The sequence below is a fragment of the Chanodichthys erythropterus genome, chromosome 10 (genome assembly GCF_024489055.1).
Source record: "Chanodichthys erythropterus isolate Z2021 chromosome 10, ASM2448905v1, whole genome shotgun sequence".
Lineage (NCBI taxonomy): Eukaryota > Metazoa > Chordata > Actinopteri > Cypriniformes > Xenocyprididae > Chanodichthys > Chanodichthys erythropterus.
In genome coordinates this window covers 32,351,722-32,376,436 of record NC_090230.1, presented here as the reverse complement: position 1 = coordinate 32,376,436, position 24,715 = coordinate 32,351,722, and the positions used below count along the sequence as shown (strand labels likewise).

Below are 24,715 nucleotides of genomic sequence, written 5' to 3'. Positions count from 1 at the left end.
GGTCGTGGCATCTGCTGCACGATTCAAATTTGCATTCGAAAATGTTGCTCTTGGTTAAGGCAAGCTTGTAGTTCAAGTTGGTGATCTGAACAAACCTGAGCCAGATTTGGGCCTGTAAGAAAACACCTAGACTGGAACTGCAATGCAACGGGCTGATAAACATCATTTAGCAATTGTAAAAATGCACTCTTAAAAACACTGGGTTAAAAACAACACAATTTTGGTTGTTTTCAACCCAAGGGCTGGATAAATATAGGACAGAACACATGTTGGGTTAACTTTACCCAGCAAATTGGGTTGTTTATTTAACCCCGCATAATGGGTTGATTCATTTTTACCATAATACTATCTTTTTTTTTTTTTTTTACTTAATCCGTAAACATTGATTCATGTATGAACTTAAATTCTCCTCAAACTTTTAAGTACTCCTCACAATCACTAGTTTGCATGATAATTCCTTTATTTTCAATTATATTTTATAGTATAGCATATTTTATATCGTTTTATTTAATATTGCCTACTGTGACTGACTCCATAACCAGTCCATAAATACTCAGTGTACAATTCTGAGAACATATTTTAACATCCTAAGTACTTTTATTCTGTATCTTTTTTAATAAAATCATAAAATTTTATGCAAGGCATCGGGTGTTTCCATAACACGAAAAGAACTGATGGAACACTCGTTTAGGTGACTCACATCACGCCCCTGTATGTTGCTTTGCATAAAATAAATGATATACAGAACAAAAACGAATTTTTAAATAAAATAAGTATTTTGTATTTTGCCGAAGACATGCACCAATTTGATGGAGCTGTACTGATCTCTCCTGAAGAGGGTGCAAAACCCACGATAAATAACTCAACCCCTCCGGTTATGTCTGACCCAGGATCTGGGTGACACAAAACCTACCCAAACGCTGGGTTGTTACGTCTGACCCAGGATCTGGGTGAGACAAAATCTACCCAAACGCTGGGTTGTTACGTCTGACCCAGGATCTGGGTGACACAAAACCTACCCAAACGCTGGGTTGTTACGTCTGACCCAGGATCTGGGTGACACAGAACCTACCCAAACGCTGGGTTGTTACGTCTGACCCAGGATCTGGGTGACACAAAACCTACCCAAACGCTGGGTTGTTACGTCTGACCCAGGATCTGGGTGACACAAAGCCTACACAAACACTGGGTTGTTACGTCTCACCCAACTACCCAAATACTGGGTTGTTACATCTGACCCAGGATCTGGGTGACACAAAACCTACCCAAACGCTGGGTTGTTACGTCTGACCCAGGATCTGGGTAACACAAAACCTACCCAAACACTGGGTTGTTACGTCTGACCCAACTACCCAAATACTGGGTTGTTACATCTGACCCAGGATCTGGGTGACACACAACCTACCCAAACGCTGGGTTGTTACGTCTGACCCAGGATCTGGGTAACACAAAACCTACCCAAACACTGGGTTGTTACGTCTGACCCAACTACCCAAATACTGGGTTGTTACATCTGACCCAGGATCTGGGTGACACAAAACCTACCCAAACGCTGGGTTGTTACGTCTGACCCAGGATCTGGGTGACACAAAACCTACCCAAACGCTGGGTTGTTACGTCTGACCCAACTACCCAAATACTGGGTTGTTACATCTGACCCAGGATCTGGGTGACACAGAACCTACCCAAACGCTGGGTTGTTACGTCTGACCCAGGATCTGGGTGACACAAAACCTACCCAAACGCTGGGTTGTTACGTCTGACCCAGGATCTGGGTGACACAAAGCCTACACAAACACTGGGTTGTTACGTCTCACCCAACTACCCAAATACTGGGTTGTTACATCTGACCCAGGATCTGGGTGACACAAAACCTACCCAAACGCTGGGTTGTTACGTCTGACCCAGGATCTGGGTAACACAAAACCTACCCAAACACTGGGTTGTTACGTCTGACCCAACTACCCAAATACTGGGTTGTTACATCTGACCCAGGATCTGGGTGACACACAACCTACCCAAACGCTGGGTTGTTACGTCTGACCCAGGATCTGGGTGACACAAAACCTACCCAAACGCTGGGTTGTTACGTCTGACCCAGGATCTGGGTAACACAAAACCTACCCAAACGCTGGGTTGTTACGTCTGACCCAGGATCTGGGTGACACAAAACCTACCCAAACGCTGGGTTGTTACGTCTGACCCAGGATCTGGGTAACACAAAACCTACACAAACACTGGGTTGTTACGTCTCACCCAACTACCCAAACGCTGGGTTGTTATGTCTGACCCAGGATCTGGGTAACACAAAACCTACACAAACGCTGGGTTGTTACGTCTGACCCAGGATCTGGGTAACACAAAACCTACACAAACACTGGGTTGTTACGTCTCACCCAACTACCCAAACGCTGGGTTGTTATGTCTGACCCAGGATCTGGGTGACACAAAACCTACACAAATGCTGGGTTGTTACGTCTGACCCAGGATCTGGGTGAGACAAAATCTACCCAAACGCTGGGTTGTTACGTCTGACCCAGGATCTGGGTGACACAAAACCTACCCAAACGCTGGGTTGTTACGTCTGACCCAGGATCTGGGTGACACAGAACCTACCCAAACGCTGGGTTGTTACGTCTGACCCAGGATCTGGGTGACACAAAACCTACACAAACACTGGGTTGTTACGTCTGACCCAGGATCTGGATAACACAAAACCTACCCAAACACTGGGTTGTTACGTCTGACCCAACTACCCAAATACTGGGTTGTTACATCTGACCCAGGATCTGGGTGACACAAAGCCTACACAAACACTGGGTTGTTACGTCTCACCCAACTACCCAAACGCTGGGTTATGTCTGACCCAGGATCTGGGTGACACAAAACCTACCCAAACGCTGGGTTGTTACGTCTGACCCAGGATCTGGGTGAGACAAAATCTACCCAAACGCTGGGTTGTTACGTCTGACCCAGGATCTGGGTGACACAAAACCTACCCAAACGCTGGGTTGTTACGTCTGACCCAGGATCTGGGTGACACAGAACCTACCCAAACGCTGGGTTGTTACGTCTGACCCAGGATCTGGGTGACACAAAACCTACACAAACACTGGGTTGTTACGTCTGACCCAGGATCTGGATAACACAAAACCTACCCAAACACTGGGTTGTTACGTCTGACCCAACTACCCAAATACTGGGTTGTTACATCTGACCCAGGATCTGGGTGACACAAAGCCTACACAAACACTGGGTTGTTACGTCTCACCCAACTACCCAAACGCTGGGTTGTTACGTCTGACCCAGGATCTGGGTGACACAAAACCTACCCAAACACTGGGTTGTTACGTCTGACCCAACTACCCAAATACTGGGTTGTTACATCTGACCCAGGATCTGGGTGACACACAACCTACCCAAACGCTGGGTTGTTACGTCTGACCCAGGATCTGGGTGACACAAAACCTACCCAAACGCTGGGTTGTTACGTCTGACCCAGGATCTGGGTAACACAAAACCTACCCAAACGCTGGGTTGTTACGTCTGACCCAGGATCTGGGTGACACAAAACCTACCCAAACGCTGGGTTGTTACGTCTGACCCAGGATCTGGGTAACACAAAACCTACACAAACACTGGGTTGTTACGTCTCACCCAACTACCCAAACGCTGGGTTGTTATGTCTGACCCAGGATCTGGGTAACACAAAACCTACACAAACACTGGGTTGTTACGTCTCACCCAACTACCCAAACGCTGGGTTGTTATGTCTGACCCAGGATCTGGGTGACACAAAAACTACTCAAACACTGGAAAAATACCCCCTAAAAAAACAAACAAAAGGCTCAACCCAGGACTATAAAAAACAAAATCACCCGATATTTTTTTTTCTCACTTTTTTTTTTTTTTGCCACTTTTGTTCTTTTATTCTCTATGACATGCTCAAAGACGTTGTATGTCATTTATTTGCATGCAAAGTCTTAAAATGTTTGCCAAACACCTTCGGTTCAGCCTTTTTGCTGGGCAGTTTGCATAAGAAGTGTTGCACCAGGTGTCGGCCTCACCAGTACAGCAGCTGCCCCTCGAACCCTGGATTAATGCAGGAGAGAGGGGGGGAAATACATGCGAGCCCGTCCGGCAGGATTGAGTCTATTCTTCTCTTTATTTCTTTCACTCTTTCTTTCACTGGGCTGAATGTAATGGCACAGACTGCCAGGCTGACAGTGCAACGGCCCAAAAGAAATGACCCTACAGGTGGTGGGCACTGCGAGAGTTTAGCATATTGATCCTTTCACATGGAATAGTACAGCAGCCTCTCAGAGAGACCGTCCCCCTGCTTTCTATTTACACTGTGCCATGGTGCTATACAAAACAGGCTTTAGGGCGACACATAATGGGCTACTTTGCCTGAGCTTGAAGGGCCACAAAGGACAGGGAGAAGAAAAAAGGTTTAATGTGAAATTCTGATGCCTTTTTTTTTTTTCTTTTTCTTTGTTCTTCGTCACACATGATGATGCTAGACTGGGTAATTCAAAGGTACAGTTGATTTTTGAAAGATGCATGATGCTGAAATTGGTGCCATGACCCATAGGAAAATGTTTTTTAATCAAATGATGTATTAATGTTCAACTAACTGGATTCACAAACCACTATTTAAAAAAAAGTAAAAAAAGTAAAATAAGTACATTTCACAAAGAATCCAGAATAATATGTATCAAGGTTTCCACAAAAATATGAAGCAGCTTTGTATTTCAGATAAATGCTGTTCTTTTGAACTTTCTATTCATCAAGGAATCCTGGAAAAAAAAAGTACACAACTGTTTTCAACATTTGTAATAATCAGAAATGTTTCTTGAGCAGCAAATCATCATATTAGAATGATTTCTGAAGGATCATGTGACACTGAAGCCTGGAGTAATGATGCTGAAAATTCAGCTTTGATCACAGAAATAAATTACATTTTACAATATATTACAATAGTTGATTTGTTATAGCTAATACTTAACAATATTACTGTTTTTTACTGTATTGTTCATCAAATAAATGCAGCCTTGATAATAGACCGCTTTATAAAAACATTAAAAAATCTTACCAACCCAAAACTTTTGAACAGTAGTTAGTTTATTCTTCCTCAAAATCAATCACTGGCAGAACCGTTAAGGAATCTGGATCAGAACCAGAACCATTATATTCCTCGTGATTACAATGTGTTTATGTGCGATGAACTCTTGCTGTTTAGAATGCAATGAATGTACCTGCTCCAGTGAAGTCTGGCCTCTAGGAACAACATTTTTAATCAGGAACTGTCAAGCACAGTTGATTAACATTAATGGGTCACATGGGCAGAGCCCCCCACCATATGTATGCAGATTCACAGAGGGTCTGACATCAAACCGCAGCTCACGGATGGCATCAGCGGCTCTCGGCCCATTCATCACTGTCATGTTGTGTTAGTTTTGTGTGTGTCGGAGAGAGCAGAGGGTCTGTGACCAAGATCACACTTACGGCCTCGTTTATGTGCTTAAAAGGATACGTTGAGGTCTGTAGCAGCTTCTACTAATAATACTATGGTAATACTGGGATACTGCTCTCACCTTTATTCACCATGACCTGGGTATTAAAACAGCAGATGACAAAAGTGCGCTTAGAATAAACAGAACGATATCATGCATTGGTGTGGTCTTTATAGTTATTTATACAACAGTTCTTTCTGGTTCTCGGATCTGATTGGCTGAAAAGCCATGCAATATTCTAATGATAACAGCACTGCTACATTCACCATTCTTATCACTCCGCTTCAAGCGACTCATGGTGACCGAGCAAATCCACCGCATTTTTTACAAATACTCAATGAACTGTAGTTTTTTTTTTTTTTTTTTAGGTGAGAATGTAGTTGTTTATACCTGAAATATGTGACTCATATTGAATCATAGTGTCCATTTTACAATTTGTTTAGATGTTTCAGAGATGCGAGCTCTAGGCTGCCGTTCAGTGCTCGAGTACCTGCCGAGAACAGCTTCATTTTGGTCAGTGCTTCAGGATTTGTCACTGTCTCTTATAATCATTAAACATGAGATGTAATTCATTTTGGGTACATAAAACAGGCAATCTTTGGTCTTATTAATCTATTACTTGTTCCTGAGCAAATCAAATTGGGCTGTTAAATTTAATAACTTAATATTAAGGCTATTCTTAACTTACATCCTGTAGAGCACTGCTTTTGTACATTTGACTGAATTGTACTTTTCTGTTTATTTCCTATTGTCATTTATAATAGCTATTGTTGTTAATTTAAATATTGTTGTTCAATAAATTTATATAAATGTTGTATTTGCTATTGCCCTCAGAGAAACCAACACAGCAGTTTGTGTCCTACCACCACAGGAAATCATTAAGAACAACTTACCTGTGATGGAGGATCACTTCTCAGACCTGTGTTTCTTGGGAATATCCCGGACGAGCCCCCAGCAGTTAGGGTCCATTAGTAGAAAGTTACATTAATGAGCCATTAGATGGCAGCAAACTTTACAAGTGAATGAGTCAGTTGCAAAAGACTTTTAGATTTACTTTTGTAAACAAAGGGTGTTGTTTTAGCGCTGTATGTTATGGGAAATTCCCTTAACTGTAAAAAGGGCAAATGCAAAGATCGCTTTCCTCAGCGGACATTCAAACGGATCTTTATAATGGATATAATATTATGGACCTCATCCTGAAGAATGAATATCAGACACAGGTAATGCTCGCTCAGGCGATCTCTCTCAATAATACTGTACAAAATACAATGAGTTTCAATGAAGCGACTCAACATTCCTTTGTTACTAGTTCTAAAATGGTGTTTTAGAACTAGTAACAGAGCCTTGGTCAAACTTGAGATTTGAATCCGTGGCGGAAGGAAGTAGTTCTGCACAAAAGAGGGTTTTAAAGACTCTCCGTTGTTATTCCTTATTTATTTACATCGAACTGTTGTATAAACACAATATCACACTCGTAGCCGTGCCATACGGCTGTATATCAGCACGCTGTGATTACCTACGGCCGAATCACAGCTGTGCTGATATACAGCCATATTGCTACGAGTGTGATATTGCTCATCTATAGTTAGTGTGAACGGGCCTTTAGTTTAAAGTATTCTTGGCACGTTCTCATGACAACCAGCTACACATTAAAGCCCATAATCTCTAAGCTCATTAAAAATTAGAGTAGCCCTGCTGCGGTCGCTCACCGGAGCACTAACACATGCACTGCCCACGGCAATCCCATCGGAACACGCCCTTGTCTAAACAGAGTCTGTTTCTGCTCAGTTCGCTGTGATGTTCAGTAAGTGCAGTTGCAGGTACTGCGCTTCATTCTGCTCATGAGTTGCAGGTGCAGCGCTCAAGAATCCTCTGTGGTCTCTGAGCCAAACCTGCTTTGAAACACATTCAGTGGCATTCTTTATGCAACAGACCCCCACCCCACCCACAGCGCCTCCAGCCGTATCACAGGCAGAAGGGAGGGGTTCAATTGCGCTTTCTGAAAATTGCCCTGTCGAGAATAAATGGGCATGTTTCAGGAGACGGGAGCAATCAGTGGCAACACCTTTTTATTGCAGCCCACTGCCACCTCCCCCACCCCGAAGTGCTGAGGGAACCGTTGCCATGGCAACCCAGTATTTCTACTAATGTATGGATGTGGAAGTGGAATTCCTGGAGACAGTGAGGCTTCTTGTGCTTCAGTTCTCTTACAAAGCAGCTTGAGCTCTCAGATCTCTCCCTCTGAACTTACAGAGAACTACCGTAGTATGAACTGATTTGGCCTCTTTAAAGCCCAAGAATTGAAATCAAGGAATATAAATATTTTATATGAATATGATATGATCAAAAATACGGTACCATTGTATTACTGATTTATATTTATATATATATAGACATGTATACACACACACACATATTATATATATATACACACACACACACACACATATATACATACATACACACATACATACACACACACACACATATATATATAAATATAAATATATATAAAAAAAAAAAAAAAAAAAAAAAAAAAATATATATATATATATATATATATATATATAAATAATATAATATATAATGTGTGTATATATACAGTACAGTCCAAAAGTTTGGAACCAGTAAGATTTTAATGTTTTTAAAAGAAGTTTCATCTGCTCACCAAGGCTACATTTATTTAATTAAAAATACAGTAAAAACAGTAATATTGTGAAATATTATTACAATTTAAAATAACTGTTTTCTATTTGAATATATTTCACAAAGTAATTTATTTCTGTGATCAAAGCTGAATTTTCAGCATCATTACTCCAGTCTTCAGTGTCACATGATCCTTCAGAAATCATTCTAATATGCTGATCTGCTGCTCAAGAAACATTTAATGTGTACAATTGTACAAAATATTTGTGTACAATATTTTTTTTTAGGATTATTTGATGAATAGAAAGTTCAAAAGAACTTTTGAACGGTAGTGTATAATGCTACAGAAGCTTTGTATTTCAGATAAATGCTGTTCTTTTGAACTTTCTATTCATCAAGGAATCCTGAAAAAAAAAGTACACAACTGTTTTCAACATTGAAAATAATCATACATTTTTCTTGATCAGCAAATCAGCATATTAGAATGATTTCTGAAGGATCATGTGACACTGAAGACTGGAGTAATGATGCTGAAAATTCAGCTTTGATCACAGGAATAAATTACTTTGTGAAATATATTCAAATAGAAAACAGTTATTTTAAATTGTAATAATATTTCACAATATTACTGTTTTTTACTGTATTTTTAATTAAATAAATGTAGCCTTGGTGAGCAGACGAAACTTCTTTTAAAAACATTAAAAATCTTAGTGGTTCCAAACTTTTGGACTGTACTGTATATATACACACATTATATATTATATTATATTATATTATATTATATAATATATATATATATATATATATATATATATATATATATATATATATATATATATATATATATATATATATATATATATATATGGTAAATGTATGTTGTTGGGTGTCTGCGTAATGTGGACTCCCTAACATTTTTGAACATGGAACTGCACAACCATCTTTGGTTTATTGTTGTTGTCTGTACATTATAAGTATGACAAAAACACAAATATTCTTAATTGAATAAACAGAAGGGAATCAATACAGAATTCAAATGATGTGCAATTGGCCATTATAAAACTGATTTTGACTCTAAATTCTGATTTGAAGAGCCTCGTTTGAAGCCGTTACTTGGCATAAGTTTATCCCAATTAGGAATAATAATAAAACTGAACATTGGCGTCTTTTATCGTGTTACTAATCTGCTTTGCATAACGTATAAGAATATCCCTTACTTATAAAACTGTAACAGAGAAACTCTTGTGGCCTATTGTATTATTTTACAGTGTTCAAACGTTTCTCATCCAATTAGTTTTTATAAGGAGTTTGTACGGGTTACATGTGGAAGCTCCATAAATGTGATGGTCACCCTTAGCAGGATTAGCTCAGCAGTTCTGCGGCCGGCTACATCAAGCAATTAAATATTAATGGCGTGAGGAGTCATAGCATCTAAACCGTCCTCGAGGTATAACACACAGAAGGGATGGATCAGGTTCGAGTGCCTACGATGAATAATGGAACGCAATCATCGTACATTACTGACGAGAGTTTCAAATCGGTGGCGTCGTCAAAGACTACAAGGAGAACATTTTTGTCCAAGTATTTTAATAGATGATTTCAGGTCCATTTCTGTAATTCACAAATACATTTGATTGATTATACTGACAGCAATGAAATGTTAAAAGTGCAAATGTGGACAAACGGCGTATATAATCAGCAACAGCTTTTCATGAGGTTAAGAAACGTTCCTGTCATGTGACACTTCTCTGAAATGTGTTTTCACTGACAAACATGAACATTTCATGATTGAACACAATTCAACAAGTGACTTGATTGTCAATGATGCTAATGGCGATGCAAATCAATTAAAACAATAATTAAACGGATAAAACGTCAACATACACAGAAATAATGTCTTTTCTGCCATATTTCTTATTGTCACAAATATCAGACGCACATATATACATACAGATGAACATGAGCATAGCTTCTTTAATCTATTGTTGCTATAATAAGCTAAAATAAGCTCTTATCTTTAAGTAACATTAAAGGAAAATTATTCATAGGACTAAAGCTTTTGTCTCTAATGTGTAGAGATCTTATTCACGTACAGTGAGTAAAAAAGCAGCGAAACTACGACAGCTAATGAGGAATAGCGACTATACAGCAAATCTCTCATCGTAACCCCACCGACGTAATGAACATAACACTCGCCGCTTCCCATTTTAACCACTATGAAATTACATCTTCAATGTTTTTAGGAAAAATACATGCCAAATGACACACATAATGATCACCAGACATTCTATAAAGTCAGTAAACTACATTTTCTTTTTGGATTGAAGATCCCTGTTAGGAGTAAACACACAAACAACATCTGAGTGAATCTCATGAAAACACAAATCTCATTTATTTTTCACATGAAGAAAATAAAGCCTATTTTCAGGAGCATTAGGATATTTTGCATAAGTTTTTATTATTTGTATTTAATTGCATTATTCTTATCATTACTGTAATGCATTCAGACAGTGTAATAGTTTTTTTTTTTTTTTTTGTAATTCTCATTCTCAATCTTATGGAAGCTTGTTTCCACCGTGAAATTAAAAATAAAAAAGGAAATTGCGACTTTTTCTCTCACAATTCTGAATTCTTTTCTCGCAATTGTGAGTTTATATCTCACAATCTGTGATATAAAGTCAGAATTGCGAGATATATCCAGAATTGAGTGATAAAAAGTCAGAATTGTGTTATAAATTCAGAATTGCAAGAACTTTATATTGCAATTCTGACTTTATTTCATGCAATTGAATGTTATAAAGTCAGAATTGCGAGATATAAACTAAATTCTGAGAAAAAAGTCAGAATTGTGAGTTATAAAATCATTATTGTGTGATTAAAAACTCGCAATTATGAGAAAGAGTCAAAATTGTGTGATATAAAGTCAGAATTGCGAAAAAAGGTAATTGCAACTTTTTATTCAGTGGCGGAAACAAGCTTCCATACAACCCTGATTCTCATTAAAATAAAGTTTTTTGGTATTATAGTAAAAAAAAACCCAAAAAAAACAAATTAAAGGCAGTAGAACAAATACCTTTATGACATATAAATATTAATTAGCGGCATTTTACATTATATTAATAAGAAATTGTGGTTAAAAATGTATATGCACAATATCACAATGAAAAAAAAAAAAAACTTAATAGTCCCAAAAATAGACAATTTTCTTGCAAAACTAATTTCTATCATTTTCAGACCACTTCCTGAAAGGTTTCGTGAGATTCACCCATTCATCACTGCAAAAAAGGATTTTCTTCCTCAGTATTTTTTTCTTATTTTCCAATACAAATATGTAAACATTCTTAAATCAATTTACTTGAAAAGCAAAATGACAAGATATTAAGTCTTGTTTTATGAAAAATGTATTGAAATTAAGTTTTTTCTTAAAACAAGAAAAATATCTTACAATGGGGTCAGCAAAAAAATAATTTAATAGTTTATTTTTCTGACCTCACTGGCAGAGACTTTTTTTCCTAAAACAAGACTTTTGCTTCTCCAGTAAATGTATCTTGATTGAAGAATGTTTCGATATTTGCACTGCAAAATACTGAGATAGAAACTAATTTTTTTGCAGTGCAGTGCCAAACACGACGTACAGACAAAACACAACGCACAAACACTGATGTATTGCATAACACGGGTCATTTGCTGACGGCACACAATCTACAGTGCAATCTGTGCCATAGTCTTAGAAAATGGCTTCCTGGGTGATGCAACTGAACCCAGTAAAGATTCAAGTAGAGTTAAAGGATGTATTTCTACGCATGGAATGTCAGAACTCACTCACAAACCGTCATGGCAGATGCCTTAAAGGGAGATAAGAGGACATACATGCAGCTTTAGGAGTACAGCGGTTCACTAGAGAGGCCCAGAGGCAGCCGGACAGGAAGGGACACACCTGGACGCTGCGATCTGGGCCAATCAGAGTGGGTGAATTATTCAAATCTATAAAGTGCTCGTCAAAAAGGATTTTAATAGACTGATAGTGACTACTGATCTCAATCTGAGGCCGGTGAAGAGAAGTCGGATCGAAGGCGGATGTGCGGGTCCGGTCTCAGTATGGGATCTGGTTCTGGTAGTATTGGAGCATGTCGTAGGTTTTGCTCCTGTATTGAAGAAACAAAGATTTTAATCATAAACGTTTATGGTAACCCTTTACAATAAGGTATCATATGTTAACATGAACTAAAAATGAAAGATTCGATAACAATAAAGCTCTTTCTTTGAATATCATGTGACTAAAGTGATGTGTGTTACCTGCTACTGAGGAAGCAGCGCTCGATGACTTTAATCATGAAGGCAGCAGCTTCCTTCTCGCTCATATTGGGGTTGAACCTTTGCCTGTCGAACACAACGAACAACGATCAGTGTTTCAGAGGAATAAATGACAAATTATAGCATTAAATTATGATTTCATATTCAGTAACGTACTTCAGGAGTTTGATAGTCTGTCCTCTGAAGCACGGCAGCCCTGTGTCCAACATCAACGTCACCAATGACACGACAGCATCCATATATGGCCTGAGATGAACCATTAAAACACACACGGTCAAGTCAACCTGTATTTCTATAGTGCTTTATACAACCTAGACTGTTTCAAAGCAGCTTCACAGTGATAGACAGTGTTAATAACAGTGTTAACGATGTAAAATTCTTCAATTACGACCGAAAACACATTATTTTTCCTCATATTCTCCATTGTTGCAGCTCCTCTTTTCCCAGTCTGTCAGTAACGCTCTATTTAGTTCCTGTCTCTATGAAGCCCCTCCTTCTGAAAAGCACAATGTGCTCTGATTGGCCGGCTGGAGCAGTGTGTTGTGATTGGTCAAACGCTTCGAGCATGTTTGGGAAATGTCCCGCCCCTTATCATAACCGCAAGTTTCAACACTCAACCAGGCCCCGCCCCTTTATTCTGCATATGAATTATTTAAATGAGGAATATTGTGACGTGTTCGTTCCTACAATGGAGGCGTTCCAGGGAGTTGAGAAACACTGACACTGATATAGAGAATAACTCCTGCTGGAGGGACTTTGCAGTTCTAACATGAAAAAAGCATAATAGGACCCCTTTAAAATATTCAGGTGGTTTGCAGCCAAAATCCTTCCCAGACACGCTCAAGTGTCAACACGTCTGACCTAATCTATCACCTCTGAGGATGCTGAAATATTGAACAGTGGCCCGTCTCACCTTACGGCCAGGTATCCGCGCACACACATCTCCATGAACCATTTAAAGGGCGTGGCCTCCATCTTGCCGCCCATGATCATCACCATCTCGTCGGTCAGCTTGATGTCGGGCTCCCAGCCCAGATTCCCACCCGGAGAACTCTCAAACATGAAGCCAAAGTCTAGAAGACATAAATATATATATATAAAACTATATAAAATAGTATTTTTGTGCATTTTTCATAACAATAAACTTAAAATGAAACTTAAAAAAAACTTTTGTTTTTAATGTTTCACTGCAGCAATAATTTGTCAAGTGTCGTCTCTGAAAAGAGCTCAAACTTCAGTCTGTGCTCCAAAGCATTCAAGATTTAAGTTGGAAATTTCATTTTCAGGTCTATACTCAAAAAGTGAATAAATGAATTATAACTACAGAGTAAATATAATTAAGTACCATAAAATCCCCTAAAAATGCAAAATAATAAAAAACACTATTTAACTAAAATATAGTACATTCATTTCGTTGAAATAAAAAAAAATAAAAAAGAAACGGTCATTTTTGATTGACACGCAAAGAGCACCAACAGGTTAAATTAAATAAAAAAATGTAATAATTTAATTAATGTTTTACATTATATGGAATATTTACAATTATATGAAATAAAACATGGAATAATTAATGAGGTTATATGATGAAAATGTTTGGTGTTTGATGTACTAGATATAATATAGCAAAAAAATAATATGTAGTAGTTACCAGGGTTATTATCAAACTATTAAAACCTTTTTGTTAATAAAATAAAATAAATATTAAAATAAAATAAATATTAAATAAAATAACTTAAATAGAAATGTTGCCTTGGCAACTAACTGAAATAAGTTTAAGATGATTAAGAAATTGCAAACTGGAAAGCTAAAACTAAAGAAACAAACAAACAAAAAAAACAACAACAAATTAAAATTGAAGAAATTAAAGAAATTAAAACTTTTGTTCAGCAAGGATGCATTAAATCGATCAAAAGTGACAGTAAAGGCATGTTTAATGTTACAAAAGAGTCTATTTCAAATAAATACGGTTCTTTTGAACTTTCTATTCATCAAAGAATCCTGAAAAATTAAATTGTGCACAACTGTTTTCAACACTGATAATAATAATAATAAATGTTTCTTGAGGAGCAAATCATCATATTAGAATGATTTCTGAAGGATCATGTGACACTGAAGACTGGAGTAATGATGCTGAAAATTCAGCTTTGATCACAGGAATAAATTAGAAAACAGCTATTTTAAATTATAGTTAAAATATTTACTTTTTTTACTGTATTTTTGATCAAATAATGCAGCCTTGTCAAATAGTCTAAATGATGGTACAAGAAACCATGACTAACATTATAAGTGGAAAGCTAGTTAAGCTAGCTAGACTGACCGATGTGGATAAGATGGCCTTTGCTGTCCAGCATGATGTTGCCGTTGTGTCTGTCTTTGATTTGTAACAGGAAGAGGAGCAGGCTGTACGCGGCCATACTGCGGATGAAGTTATATCGAGCCTTTAAAAGAGAGAAGCGACAAAAGGTGCATTAAAAATAAAGGATCAGAGCTGCATAAGCAATTCAATAAACACATTAGTTTGTGCAAATCAGGAAGCAAAGTATGTTTATCATTTTCTATTCTCTCAAGTGTGGGTTTTTGATACACATCAGATGTTCATGTTGTTCATGATCTGTGTACACACACATTGCATTTGTTTAATTTCTTTGTTTCAAGCCTGGTTTAAATTGCACTGCGATGCGACACGCCACTCTTTACGTAATCACATTGGAGGAGAAAATGAGATGGAGTTCTACTGCGGTACTTCCACCTACGTCACGTGTGGCCTTTCCAACATGATTACGTAATGCGTGGCGCATCACAGAGCAGTGCAAGACAAGCATTTGTGGTTAACAAGTATATAATTTTATTTTTTTTAGAAAATGACCAATCATTTCTCTAGATAAGGCTCTTATTCCTCATCTGGGATCATGTAGAGCTCTTTGAAGCTGCACTGAAACTGACATTTGGACCTTCAACCCTTTGTTAACTGTTGAAGTTCACTTTATGGAGAAAATGTTTTCCTCAAAAACCAGACATGAACATCTTGGCTGACATGGGTATATATATATATATATCTCTCTGCAGGGATGTTAAACATACAAAATGAAATGTTTGTCACCTTCTGGAAGGCCAGCGTGGACTCGTCTCCATACTGGTTTCTGAAGTAGTCGTACATGCCAAAGTCAGTCTGCCGGCCGAGCTGGTCACGGGACTTACAGTCGGGAATACATTCGATCACGCCACACTGAAAAGAATCAAACAGGAAGTCCAGGTTAGCAGAACTTCAGCAGGTTATCAACATGAAGTCTCAAAGGAAGCTCAAAGGTCACTCACTCCAGGAGCGGTGGCCACAACTCTGTACGGGAACACAAACAGGTCCAAACCCACGAGCTGAAAGATGTTCTTGAAGAGACCAATGATCTGAAGAGCGAGCATGTCCTGATTTGAGAGAAACAAATGAATCAATCAATTTATTGGAAAATAATTATATGGTTGAATTTCATGAAAACCTACACAGTGGGTTACTTAACTAAGTAGCAGTGCAATGTGTCCAAATGTTTTACTTTTAAATTTGTAATATATAAAAATACACACTATCATTTGGGATCGGTAAGATTTTTTTAATGTCTCTTCTGCTCACCAAGGCTGCAATTATTTAACCAAAAATAGTAATAAAAACAGTAATATTGTAAAATATTATAAGAATTTAAAATAACTGAAGACTGGAGTAATGATGCTGAAAATTCAGCTTTGATCACAGAAAACAGTGTCACATGACCCTTCAGAAATCATTCTAATATGCTGATTTGCTGCTCAAGAAACATTTCTGATTATTATCAATGTTGAAAACTGTTGTACTGCCTCATATTTTTGTGGAAACTGTGATGCATATTTTCAGATTTCTTTGATGAATAGAAAGCTCAAAGATCAATATTTATTTGAAATATAAATCTTTTGTAATATTAAAAAATGTCTTTATGATCACTTTTAATGGATCCTTGCTGAATAAAAGTATTAACTGCATAAAAAAAAATAAAACACACCCCAAACTTTTTGAATGGTAGTTCATATATATAAAATATTGATTTTTATTTGATATTTTGTAAATTGTTTATAAAATTTCATATATATATATATATATATATATATATATATATATATATATATATATATATATATATATTCCCATTATTACAGTAATGAGAGTTAGATGGTTTTTTTTAGATTTTTTTTAGGGGAAAATGTGTTTGTTGAATGGTCCAACAATTTCTTATTTCTTTTATTTTATATTTTGAAGTAAAATATGATACAGACTTGAGAGGCTTTGTGAGATTCACCCATTTACATTTAAATGTGTCCAAAAAAGAACTGATATTTCCCATGATACTGACCTGTCTGCAATCATCACCCACTTTAAAGATGGCTGCCTGCCAGCAGACCTTTTGTGCCATCTCTGAACTCTCATCACCTTCATCTGGAGAGTCTGAAGGGCAGCGCAGACCTGCAGACAGACAATGGGCCGTTTAGGAGGATAACACAGAAACTGCATATATATTTCTGTGAGTTCTTGGCATATGAAAGGTCATGTGCGACTCACCCTCTTTTTCAAGCTCGCTAACTCCACACCTCTTCACTTTAAATTTTGCCAGATAAGGGGCTTTGGCAGCACTGTAAAAACAAGGTAATGCTAATGACCTCATAAATCACATGTGCAATGTAAATGCATGTTGTCAATACTGCAGATAGCATGTGAGCAAAAGAACAAGAGTTCACGGTGAGCTGTGATGATTTGCAATACCTCTGCATAGGTGTTCCTGACTTGTAGTCAATATCGAGGACGATAGCTTCTGGATTGCTTGGCAAATAGCATCCTGATTATTACAGTGTTAGAAAAGTCATGAATAGATCATTTAAAAAAATGACACAAATACCCAAGTAAGAGCAATTATTCTTATCACAAGTAACTATTCAGATATATCTTAAAATGACCTGGCTGAACTTTGATTTCTGATAGCGCCTTCAGACACGCTCTCTTCCTCTCATCTCCTTTTGGAACAGGCCTGGAAAACAAGAACAACATGCTTTGATCTCTATTCTATTCATGTACAGTGCATTATTAATATTATAGGTATATTTTGCATAAAGAAAGTGAAGCCTATTTTAAATTAAGGCCCACACAAAGGATGATAAATGCTCCACTGTGACCTTTCCTGAGCTACCTTGCCTTTTGAAATTATTTTCTGTACCAAAAAAAAATAAAAATACCCCAAACTTTTGAATGGTACTTCATATATATAAAATATTGATTTTTATTTAATATTTTATAAATTGTACATGTTATATTTATTTATTTTTCACATGTATATATATATATATATATATATATATATATATATATATATATATATATATATATATATATATATATATATATATATATATATATATATATATATATATATATATATATATATATATTCCCATTATTACAGTAATGAGAGTTAGATGTTTTTTTTTGTTGGTTTTTTTGCAATACAGTAATGAGATTTTTTAGGTAAAAATGTGTTTGTTGAATGTGTTTGTTGAAATCTTTATTCTATTCATGTACAGTGCATTATTATTATTTTAGGTATATTTTGCATAAAGAAAGTGAAGCCTATTTTAAATTAAGGCCCACACAAAGGATGATAACGATATAGTTGTAAAAACTGTTTTAAATATAAAAGAGTTCACACCACAACTATAACGATATAATACGATATATCCATATCGTTGAAACTACTTTCAAAATGATTTTTTCCAGCTGATGAATGATAAAAACATTGACAGCCAATCAGAATCTGTCCTGCTTCAAAAAGCTCAAGCATTTAAAGCAGCAGAAGACAAAACTGCAGCACACTAATAATAAATATTATACACTTATAATAAATATACACTGACTTTTTTTTTTTCACCATACAAAAACAAGAATTTTCAGTGATCAACTTTTGGTGGGGGAAAGTTTTAATTAAACAATGTGAAATATCTTAATAGCTTAATTAGGGGTTCAAGCACATAGGGCAGAAAGTGGAATAATAGCCAATTTTACCATATAGGCCATTTTGCATTTTGTAGCAAAATGCTGTATTTTTTTGAAAGCATTAATGTATTATTATGAAACTCGGTATGGGTCATCAGCACCATGCTCTAAAGGAGTTTCGAGACAGCGCCGCCTAGTGGTGAAATCAAATATTCATATGCTCATAACTTTTTAAGTGGTTGACTTATTTTCATGAGAGTCATCTCCTTTGATTCCTGAGTCCAACGATACCTAACATGCTGTTTCGATCGAGATGAAACCATAGAAAATTCAGAAACATAGGTCGTTGGCTATACGTTAAAGCCAAAATTTTGATAGTAAGTGACAAAAAAATGCAAAGTCATGTATACTCATACTTAAACATATCTATAACTCTTAAAAGAAATTAAATATTTTCACCAAATTTGACATTTATGGACACATAAAAAAGTGGTGGGATTGCGCCTGTTGGTGGTGCTATAACTGAACAAAATATTACATTTCCACCAACTACAATAAAGTATATGAAATAAAATGTGGCCCCTTAATGGCTGCTTGCAGCTATATTTTTATTTTTAATCTTTATTTTTGAGTTGAAAGGAATTTAACCATTATATGTTTCTAATCGCCCCCTAATGAGGTTCCATTTCAGTTAAGATGTCGTCTAAGAAGGTAACTGCCTTTGTAGGCAGTAGTGTGACAGTTCATATGTGGTGGACGTACTTGATAATGGCGGAGACGTTGGTGATCTTGTTGAAGAAGTCAAACTCGCGCTGGTAGAAGTCTTTAGCGGGGCCCGACAGAGAGTGTGTGATCTCTTCCACCATCTGCTCCAGAAGCTCACCGATGTCCGCTGTACCACAACACAAACACAGCACTTAATAAATACACATATAACTCTTAGCATGTGTTCACACTTTCAGGTTCTTTTGGCTATTTTTCATTTATTTAGCATTCACACTGTCACTTTTAACACCAAACCTAAAGATCCAAAGCAATGCTGTGTGCTAGGCTAAATGCCCTCGTTGTATGTGCATACATATGATGGTATTTTTACCAGCTGAGAACTCATGAAGAGCTTAAATAATGTGTAAAGGAGTCAAAACAGTGCCATGAATTCCTCTGCAGCACACAAACAAAGATTTGCTACGAGTTCTGACACCGTAATGGGCAGGGTAGGTCCTAGGACAAGAAGAACCAGGTATGCTTGAGCATTCTGTCCTTTTTAGGCTCACATCTTGTGACATCACGTCCTGTTTTTGGTTCATTTAAATGACTTTGGTCCATGTTGCGTTCAGTTGAACCACACCAGAGTTCGTTTGGAAAGGTGGGTAATATCTTAAACCTAACATCTTATGTCATTCTAAACCTTGTCTTCCTGGTTATATTTATACTGCTGTATGAGCTGCCATGTGACTGTGAAAAATGATTGACAGGCAGAGAGCCACCTCCCAGTTTCTGATTGGCTAATGCATGCATGGGCCATGGTCAGATGCTTTTCCTGTTCAGCGTGATTTCTAAAGACTGGTCGGATAAGAGCAAGTTCATGTTCCCGTAGCACATAATAATGCCAAACTCTTGTTTACTAACGTTCAAAAGTTTGGGGTCAGTACATTTTTTGTTTTTGAAAGAAGTCTGCTCACCAAGGCTGCTTTTATTTGATAAAAAACAGTAAACAGCAATACTGTGAAATATTATTACAATTTAAAATAACTGTGTTCTACACGGATATATTGTAAAATCTAATTTATTTCTGTGATCAAAGCTGAATTTTCAGCATCATTACTCCAGTCTTTAGTGTCACATGATCCTTCAAAAATCATTCTAATATGCTGATTTGCTGCTCAATAAACATTTATGATTATTATCAATGTTGAAAACAGTTGTGCTTTTGTGGAAACCGTGATACATTTTTTTTCAGGATACTTTGATGAATAGAAAGTTAAAAAAAAAAAAAAATTTTTTTGTAACATTATAAATGTCTTTACTGTTACATTTGATCAGTTGAATGCATTCTTGCTGAATAAAATTATAATTTCTAATAAAATAAAATAAAAAATCGTACTGACCCCAAATTTTTGAATGGTAGTGTATGTAAATTTGGACTAATCTGGCTAATAATGGCAACTAACTGGACGCATTCAGACTGAACTCTGCAGCAGGTTACGTACGGTCTTTCTGATGGCCTTCCTCGTCCAGATAGATGTTGGTCTTCATGTTCCATATGAACTGATGAGCGAGGAGCTGGGACTTCTGTGCGGCCCACAGGATGTACTCACGCACGTAGCCCATCTGTCAAAAATGGCAGGAAACATGTTAATAACAGCCCAGGGGTGAACGAAATGACTTCTTTGCTAACAAAGGCAGAGGTAGCTCAAGAAAGGTCACAGTTCACTCGTCCTCACCTTGTCATACCGCAGCGCTTGAACGATTTGAGGAATGTAAAACAAAATGGCGTCCTGTAAGAAAAACGCAAGATCAAAAAAACATTTCAAAATTATATTCTGTTTCTGCACACAAAGAATAAAGTGACATAAGGACCACAATTATGACACTTTGGTGCTGTTTAAAGCATGAACACCTTTAAAACATTCAGTCATATGGGTTTGGAAAGACAAGAGTGTCTCATTTTTTCAATGATAGAAAGTCACACACATTAAATTGTCACTCGTAGTTTGCGTAAATAAAAAAACAAGCTTTGTCATTACAGCAGAAGACCAGAATATCTTCAATATTATATTTGACATTGGAAGGTCTTGGAGTCAGAGAGGTTGAGAACTGATGTTCTAGCGCCGCCCTGCTGGTACCTACAGGAGGGAAGGAGCGAAGGACTTTGACTCCATACTGAGCGGTGAGTGGATGAGGAGGGTACATGCTGGAGAAGTACGAGAGGCCGGTGGGAGGATCCGCAGGAGCCCAGCACAAGATGTGGCTCAGCTCTGGAGAATCAGCATCAATGGTGTGCCACGTCACCAGGAACTATGAGAAAAACACATGCAACATTGAGATTGATCTTTAGCATGTAGTGGCAGTTCATGTTCTGTTGTGGCAGAATGGCGGCTCTAACCTTCACTGCCTCCGGCACATCACTAACAGCACCAGGATCCAGTCGAACCAGACGGGTCACTTCAGCTACAATGGCATCTGCGTTTTTGAACCTACAAAGAAAACAAGAGGTCATATGTTGACATCAAAACATGAGCTCTGTAACAAAACCTTCAAGGCAGAATCCTGGACTGAAAAAAAAAAAAAAAAAACTAATTTTGCTAATCAAATCACGCAATACAAAAATGCATTAGTAAACACAAATAATATAGTCCATTTTTAAATAGGCTGAGCTATTTTTAATTTTCAGTATTGAATGAATTATGTACATACTGTAAAGTGTGTATGAATATTTGTTCATTTAAAATGAATTTTTCACACTGAAACTGGACTAAAATTGGTCAAAATTAGATTGATAGATTAAAAAGTAAAAAGTTGAATATTTTTGAAACAGTCTTTATGTCAAAAGACTCCAATTATTCATCATTAATATTTTTATTGCACTGCAACATTATTTTCATGACATTTGCCCAAATTCTCATTACTGCAATGCACCAGAGGTTTTACATTTGAGTTTATTTGTAATTCTCAATATTCTTTCATTTATGATTCTCATTAGATTTTCAATCATAAAACATTAATATGATATAATATATGATGATATGATATAATAGTGCTGTCAAACGCTTAAATCGCATCCAAAATAAAAATTTGTTTAAATAATGTGTGTGTACTGTGTATATTTATTATGTATACATGTATATATTTAACAAAATATATAATATAAATTATATATAAATAAATAAACATGTATACATGTAAATATTTCTTAAATAAATACATGTATGTAAACATATATTATGTAAACACAAACTTTTATTTTGGATGCAATTAATCATGATTAATCATTTGACAGCACTAAATGTAATGTAATATACTATAATATAATCTTTTTTGTTTTGGGACAGTCAGTAAAAAAAAAAAAGGTTTTATTCATTGTGCCATTTAATATATGCATATTTTTAAATTCGAAGCAGTGCATTCTGGGATTGTATTCAACACAAAGGATAAATGCCTAAAACATTGCTAAAGTTGCCTTAAAAATTGGTCAAAATGAGATAAAAGAGAAGGTAGCAAATGTTTTCCTTCACATCAATATGCCCTAGAATGCAGTCTAGGTAGACAGCTCACTACTGCTTGGAACAGAGCTAATATTCTTGTTGGCGTACCTAGCTGGAAGCTGCATAGCCAGGTACGGAGCGATACTCCAGGCCAAATTGACATTGTCCTTCCACTGTTTCTCACTTAGGTTGATGTATTTGGATCTCCAGTTGGAGATGCTGGTTTCTACCGACTGCTCGGTGGCGATGGCCAGCTCCTGTGTTGATAGCGGGTTGTACCAAGTGGTCAGTCGCTCGATCTCACTGGCCTGTAAAGACAGCGCAAAGACGCTCAAGACACAGGAGTTCATTTGTTTATCAGGAACTGAGGATGTAATCAGGCTGGGGGAAAGGCGTCCCTTACCAGTAAGGCCAACAGTAATGTCCTGCGTTTCATGTAGTACTTGTGTAGCTGGGTGCCCCTGTTGCTCTTTTTGGACATGCCTATAGTGAAAGGAAACAACAGAAGACATAGTAGCAGAGCTGCATGAGGACTTAACATTAGTCTAGCTGGACCGCGGCCATATAACTGTGAGCCACTTATAGAGGTGCTTCTGTAATTCTTTAACTACTCTAGCTGCTTAGCATTCAGAGCTGGTGTTACTAGAGTTATTTTAGTACCACTGAGATCCTATTGTAGTTTTTATTAATTCTTTGTAGCTTTTATTTTTATATTTTGCATTTTCAGTTTAAATTTATTTAAAGTTTTAGTAATTTTGTTATATATATATATATATATATATATATATATATATATATATATATATATATATATATATATATATATATATATATATATATATATATATATATATATATATATATATATATATATATATATATATATATATATATATATATATATATATATATATATATATATATATATATATATATATATATATATATATATATATATATATATATGTATATATGTATGTATATATATATATATATATATATATATATATATATATATATATATATATATATATATATATATATATATATATATATATATATATATATATATATATATATATATAAATATCATATATGTATATATGGGTTTTATTCATTTTAATTTCAGTTTTAGTTTTTCATCACACATCAAACTAAATTAAATAAAAATGAGAAACTAGCTTAAATAAAATACGTTTTTTATATTTTATTTTGTTTCAGGTAACGTTTATTTTATATCATGTACAAAATTAGTATTTTTTAATGGTTATTGTTTCAGTTAACTATAATAACTCTGGCTGTGACTGCAAAATATGTTAGTGCTGTCAATCAATTAAAAACAAAAAATTAAACTCACACATTTTTCTTTAATTAATCGTGATTAATCGCATCCAACATTACCGTTTTAAATATAATTTTATTTTTTTTATTGTATATTGTTGTGATTTTTACCTGCTCTGCCAAAATTGATAGATTAATCCTTATTAAAGCTACAAAAGTTATTCAGTCAAGAGCAGTGATTGATTAACATTAATGACAGATAGCAGCAGGTTTATTAGGCTGCTGTCACTTTAAGACCTGATGCAGATCTGAAACACATTCGATTTTCTCATAACTCTTACGGTCATTTAAGACTTTTTAACTCTTTTAAGACTGTGCTCGCCAATAACAGGCATTTTAATATAATTTTTTGTGTTTGTGTCCATTCAAGAGAACTCAATGTGGTACTGGAGCGCTGTCTGAAGCGCGTTTTGGGTGTTTGTTCACTGAGAGCAGCTTCACAGACATCGTATTTAAGTATGTATGTACTTGAGCGTCTTATCGCACTTGAATGGTTTAAAATCACTTGAATGAATGATAGTGTGATCATGTAATGCAACACTAAGGATGCCAGGAAAAACTTAAAAAAATTAAAAACAAGACATTTTTGCAAAATTAACGTGTTAATTCTGACACCCCTAATATATATATATTCAAAAAACAAAACAGTAATTAGTGACACTAGCTCGTTTCCATCAGCTCAGAAAGCATTT

The 24,715-nt window shown here is 36.1% G+C and overlaps 1 protein-coding gene across 4 annotated transcripts in view; it reads right to left on the bottom strand.

The window, feature by feature from the left end:
• Nucleotides 1–9,741: 9,741 nt before the first annotated feature.
• pi4kaa (phosphatidylinositol 4-kinase, catalytic, alpha a) overlaps nucleotides 9,742–24,715 on the bottom strand; it is a 38,286-nt gene continuing 23,312 nt past the window's right edge. For all 4 annotated transcript variants that reach the window (XM_067397349.1, XM_067397351.1, XM_067397350.1 and 1 more), the window contains exons 38-55: nucleotides 23,086–23,165; nucleotides 22,791–22,990; nucleotides 21,584–21,674; nucleotides 21,328–21,495; nucleotides 20,922–20,975; nucleotides 20,688–20,808; nucleotides 19,240–19,369; nucleotides 17,448–17,518; nucleotides 17,257–17,329; nucleotides 17,056–17,126; nucleotides 16,850–16,959; nucleotides 15,792–15,896; nucleotides 15,577–15,702; nucleotides 14,794–14,914; nucleotides 13,390–13,549; nucleotides 12,633–12,722; nucleotides 12,459–12,542; nucleotides 9,742–12,307 (exon numbers count right to left, since the gene is read on the bottom strand). In XM_067397349.1, coding sequence (XP_067253450.1) covers nucleotides 12,256–12,307; nucleotides 12,459–12,542; nucleotides 12,633–12,722; nucleotides 13,390–13,549; nucleotides 14,794–14,914; nucleotides 15,577–15,702; nucleotides 15,792–15,896; nucleotides 16,850–16,959; nucleotides 17,056–17,126; nucleotides 17,257–17,329; nucleotides 17,448–17,518; nucleotides 19,240–19,369; nucleotides 20,688–20,808; nucleotides 20,922–20,975; nucleotides 21,328–21,495; nucleotides 21,584–21,674; nucleotides 22,791–22,990; nucleotides 23,086–23,165 — 1,907 coding nt within the window. In that variant the 3' untranslated portion in view covers nucleotides 9,742–12,255. The remainder of the gene's footprint in view (nucleotides 12,308–12,458; nucleotides 12,543–12,632; nucleotides 12,723–13,389; nucleotides 13,550–14,793; nucleotides 14,915–15,576; nucleotides 15,703–15,791; nucleotides 15,897–16,849; nucleotides 16,960–17,055; nucleotides 17,127–17,256; nucleotides 17,330–17,447; nucleotides 17,519–19,239; nucleotides 19,370–20,687; nucleotides 20,809–20,921; nucleotides 20,976–21,327; nucleotides 21,496–21,583; nucleotides 21,675–22,790; nucleotides 22,991–23,085; nucleotides 23,166–24,715) is intronic.